Source organism: Chrysochloris asiatica, unplaced genomic scaffold (assembly GCF_000296735.1).
Source record: "Chrysochloris asiatica unplaced genomic scaffold, ChrAsi1.0 scaffold00073, whole genome shotgun sequence".
NCBI lineage: Eukaryota > Metazoa > Chordata > Mammalia > Afrosoricida > Chrysochloridae > Chrysochloris > Chrysochloris asiatica.
In genome coordinates this window covers 3,993,267-3,998,757 of record NW_006408591.1, presented here as the reverse complement: position 1 = coordinate 3,998,757, position 5,491 = coordinate 3,993,267, and the positions used below count along the sequence as shown (strand labels likewise).

At 36.7% G+C, this 5,491-nt stretch overlaps 1 protein-coding gene across 1 annotated transcript in view; it reads right to left on the bottom strand.

The window, feature by feature from the left end:
- Window positions 1-599: 599 nt before the first annotated feature.
- Window positions 600-5,491, bottom strand: part of PTTG1 (pituitary tumor-transforming 1) — a 10,415-nt gene continuing 5,523 nt past the window's right edge. Inside the window, exons 4-5 of the mRNA XM_006864927.1 lie at window positions 1,692-1,850; window positions 600-711 (exon numbers count right to left, since the gene is read on the bottom strand). Of these exons, the coding sequence (XP_006864989.1) occupies window positions 632-711; window positions 1,692-1,850 (239 nt within the window). The 3' untranslated portion in view covers window positions 600-631. The remainder of the gene's footprint in view (window positions 712-1,691; window positions 1,851-5,491) is intronic.

Below are 5,491 nucleotides of genomic sequence, written 5' to 3'. Positions count from 1 at the left end.
CCAAGCTTACTGTTAGCAGCCAAACAATTAACTACTGTGCCACACGGGTTCCTTAATGCCCAACACAGGGTAAACAGCTAAATACAGTTTTGTATAGGTAGAGGATAAATCTTACTTTTTTGTGATTTTCAAAGAACCTAATTGAAGAGCCCAAGGAAGCTGAGTTCTCAGGAGATTTAGAGCCTTTTAAATTCTGATTACTGAATACTGAGCATTACAGTCATTAGAAATTCAATAGAACCAGCAATAAAGTTTGCCTAGCAGTAGATTCTTAATGAGCTTGAAGAGGTTCTTCTAATTAAGAGTTCTAATAACTGTCACTAGTGAATGGCCACAAAAAGGCAATAAAGTACACATTGAGGGGTTTGTGTTTCAGGGAAAACAGTGGCAATTTCTGAAATAAGCTGTTGAAACAAACCAATGGGTTTTTAAGCAAATTGGTATAAATCAGAGAAACCTCTTGCTATCATATTATAGACAGTGGCCCGCCAAACACTTCAGCTAGTTTTCAAAGGTTTTAAACAAATTCCAAATAAATATCAAGCACAGTATTATGAAGTCTATTTATAAAATAAAGAATAGCTTTATTAATACAAAAAAAATACAGACAAACTATAAAGCACTAAGAAGCTTAAATATCGAAGTCATAGCAAGCAGGTGGCAGTTCAACATCCAAGGCTGACAGAATACTTGAAGGAGACTCCAAGAGACCTAGAAAACAGAATTTATTACATTTTATAAGTCCATGTCAACACTCATATAAACTGTCACTTGTAATCACTGTTGCTGTTTTTGGTGTTAAGTGCTGTCCAGTCAGTTCCAAATTATAGTGACCTTGTATAAGGTTTCCTAGGAGTGGCCAGGGGGGTGAACTATCAACCTTGCAGTCCAGTGCTTATCTTGCAACACCACACCAGGACTCTACTTTTAATCATAGATTCATGTTTTTCTCTAATGGGTCCCCTTATCCTCTCATGTGGCTGTGGCCCCAGAATTAACCTTCTTTAGGAAGAAGTCTTATAAGTAAGTACCTGAGCGTCTATTGCTCTTAAGAGATCCAGTGTCACTAACACTGTGAGCAATGGTCTCATTAACGTGATTTATAAACTAGTACAAGTTATTCCACTGAGTTTTGGTGTGCCACTGTAGGATAAGCACTGGACTGCCAACCACAAGGTCAGAGGTTCAAACGCACCAGCCACTTCTCTGAAACCTTATACAGTGTCACTATGATTCAGAACCACCTTGATGACATTTAACAACAACGAGTTATTCCCACAAAGTCAGGAAAAAGAAAGTAGAAAAAATACTAATGATGGTTTTGACTATATCAACACCTCAAACCTTGTGACATAAGAAAGTATTGTTATTTCACAAGCATTCTGGTCCTATGTTGTCCTTGGCTATAACTGTGTTTCTCATCCAGAGCAAGTTTATAATATATATAGCCTAAAACTACATATTAAATTTATTTGTAAGACAGTCTGGATTCCAGAATGACTTAATTTTATCTTAGCATTTGGGTCTTAAAGCAATCTCAATTGAGAATAGTTTTCATTATCCTGAAACCTTTTGAAGAACTGAAATTACTTATACACTAAAATTCTGCACAAATGTCTCCACTGTAATGGAAGTGTAGCGAAACAAATTGTTTGCAGTCTTTCTAGAAGGAAGGGCACTTATTCACTTACCAGACTCCCATGTCAGCAAGGGCATCTTCACAGGTGAGGGGGGACCCATGTCTAAGAGCTTTCCAAGTTCCCTCTCCTCATCGAGGATCATGAGAGGCACTCCATTCAAGGGGAGGTGTGCAATCTGGTGCTCTTCAGGTAGGTCAAAGCTCTCAAAATCTATTCCAAAGAGAAAGCATTTTGTTAGGGCAGCAGTTCTCATCATGGTCAGTAGGGCCCACTGGGGATCTGAGACACTTTCAATGCATCCGCGAGATTAAAAACTATTTTCGTATGTTTTCCAATGCGTTCGTTAATACTTACAACCATGGTGAAAAGCCAATGATAGACAAAATTGCTAGTGCCTTTGCACAAATAAAGGCAGTGGCAATAAACTAAATTAAGAGTGACTGTATTCTCCACCATTAACACACACACAGTGGAGCCCTGGTGTGGCACTGTGGGTTAATGCACCAGATTGCAAAGCCATTTGAACTGCAGGGTCGGTGGTTCAAGCTCACCAGATGCTCCTCGGAAACCCTATACAGGGTCAGTATGGGTCGAAACTGACTCAAAGGCACTTCACAACAATAACAACAACACACAGTTAAAAATATATATATATTAAAAGCACTTTACAGTTATGCAGTAAATATATGTTGTTGTTGTTACTAGTTTTATTCGCTCTTGATCCTTGAGAACATGTCTTTTTAATATTCTATGTGAAAAAATGAAAACAAGGATAAAGCATTTCTACTGCATTCTGAAGTAATATATTTGCCCCAAGGTAAAAGGATTTGTACAATTATTTGAATTGCAAGCTAAACTTAAGGCCCTTTCCTGGACACCGTTTTTACTGGAAAGAACAACTGGTTACTCAAGTACTTGTCACACATTTTCTCAAAGGAAGTGAAGTGGTCTATCATTTCCAGGAAAACTGAAAGCTGCCAAAGATATCGCTGAAAACTTAAAGAAAAAAAAATGAGATTTTGGGACACACATCTGCCACCATGGGTTCATAGTAACCTAATACTTCACCTGTTCTGATAAAATCAGAAGTGCTATTACCATGCTTTTGCAAAGCACGTACTTCAACATTTGGACCATCTGCGTATCTTAGTGAATCAACATTTCTAAACTATCAACACTTATAAAAAGCATAAAAGACCCATTTAAAATGAAACAGCAAGGGATTTTATTGTGAGAGTCCAAACGTTCACCAATCTGGTTTCTGACTCCATACTGCAACTCCACATACTTTACGAAGAGTCATTATCTGGTTTTAGTGTAGTATCTAAGAAAATAGCCACACACATCTAAAGAGTTCATATAATACTCTTCTCTTTCCTAATTCTATTTATCAGAGTGAGGTCATATTTTCTTCATCACAAAAACGAACTGCAAAGATTCAATGAAGAATTAGATGAAAATATAGCTATCTTGTAGTAAGACAAAATTTTTTAAATTTTTTGAATACAACACTATTTTCTCATTATTTTGAAAAGTAATTTTATCACTAAAAATTTCTGCTGATATACTAAATTTATTCATTTATTTATTGAGTTTATTCATTTATTTAAGATATTTTTCAAGTCTTCCAGTTTTAATTTTAATATAAGTACAGAAATAAAAATAGAACACACATAAATTTTGCAGGGTCCTCAATCAATTTAAGAGTTCACAGGGGTCATAAAAACAAAACACTTGAGAATCACTGTGTTAGGTAACATTCCTTCTTAAAATCCTAGCATTTTATTTCTTAGGAATTATTTAAAACAACCTATTTATCTTGATAGTAACATAATGATAACTTAAAACATTGAGCCTCTCTTCTTTTCAAGAAGGCTAAGTGTTTTCGCAAAAGGTTGATCCTCCACTTTCATTCACAGGAGATTGACCATTCTCTAAAGCCTAAGTATAGTAGGTCCCCAGGTTATGAATATCCTACTTACAGCATCTGTACTTGCCTGTAATGTCTTATAAATTTGCCCTTACTCTCAAACAACTGAACAAACCTCTACACACAACAAAGTCTTCATCACAAGTACTAGCATTTGCTGCATGTACTGCCTTTACATCATTATTTATTATACAAATACTAATAACCCCAAAAGGAGCTCTGGTAGCGTAGTAGCTACGAATCGGGCTGTGAACTGCAAGGTAAGCAGTTCGAAACTACCAGCTGTTCCGCAGGAGAAAGATGAGGCTTTCTGCTCCTGTAAAGATTTATAGCCTTGGAAACCCTGTACAGGGTCACTATGAGTCAGAACCGACTCCATGGCACATAACAACAACAACAATAGCCCCAAAGCCAGATCAAAACTGCTGCTGCCCAGATTTTGATTCACAGCAACCGTCTAAGACAGAGAAGAAGTGTCCCAGATGGTTTCCAAGGTTGTAATCTCTTTATGAAAGCAGACTGCCACATCTTTCTCCTGCTGGCTAGTATGTTTAAGCTGCCAATCTTTTCTGTAACAGCCAAGTGTTTTAACCACTGCACCACCAGGGCTCCCTCTTGAACTAAAAGTAAGGCTAAATAAAGCTGTGTGTATCTGTTCTGACTTATCTACAAATTCAACTTTTGAAGACCTAGGAATGAATCTAGCTCACCCAGGAACTGCCTGTTCTCAGTAATTAGTCTCTTTTCCAAGCTCAGTAAAACCCAGAAGTCAAAAAGAACTTAAGGGATATGCGGTCATCTAATTTAAAACCACTGAACTATAAAAGAAACCATAAATGCACAACAGACACCAAAACAAAAAGACTGCTGCAGAACAAGGTAATCATCAAATTTTATGCAAATAATCCAACAGGCTCTAGTGCACAGGCACACACAAAGAAATGTAAAACAATTGGATATCATTGCCCTTCTGACTAGTTTGAAGCTAGTGATCATGGGTCAAGCAAATATCTTCATCCACTGTAAGTGGGCTTAATGATTTACACTATTTGGAGGGCAACTTGGTGATATTTCTTTCCTTAAGCACAGCATATTGAGGTCCCTCCTTTTTGGTCAATCCACACAGATATATCTTATTTTCCTTAATGACTGAATGGAAATTACTAGCATGGATATATCACATTTTTTCAAAACATTCTGTCATAAACCCTCTGACTCATAATCCTTCCTGAAGTTTACTCTAGATATATTCACAAACTCACAATGTCACTTCAAGAATACTAATTGCAAAATTGCTTCTAATACATAAAAGCTGGAAAAACTGGAATGTTTATACATAAATACACATGGACCTCGCCAGATGGGACACATAGAAATCAAATTGACTACATCTGTGGAAAGAGAAGATGGAAAAGCTCCATATCATCAGTCAAAACAAGGCCAGGGACAGACTGGAACAGACCATCAATTACTCATATGCAAATTCGAACTGAAGCTGAAGAAAATGAAAACAAGTCCACGAGAGCCAAAATATGACCTTGAATTTATGGTATCTGAATTTAGAGACCATCTGAAGAACAGATTTGATGCAATAAATACTAAAGACCGAAGACCAGAAGAGTTGTGGGATGACATCAAGAACATCATATATGAAGAGAGCAAAAAGTCATTAAGAAGAGAGCAAAAAGTCATTAAGAAGAAAAGAAAGAAGGAAAAGATCAAAATGGATGTCAGAGAAGACTCTGAAACTTGCTCTCCAGTGTAGAAAAGCTAAAGCAAATAGAAGAATTGAAGAAGTCCAACAGCTGAACAGAAAATTTCAAAGATCAGCTCAAGAAGACAAAACCAGGTACTATAATAAAATATGCAAAGATTTGGAACTAGAAAACCAAAAGGGAAGAACACGGTCAGCATTTCTCAA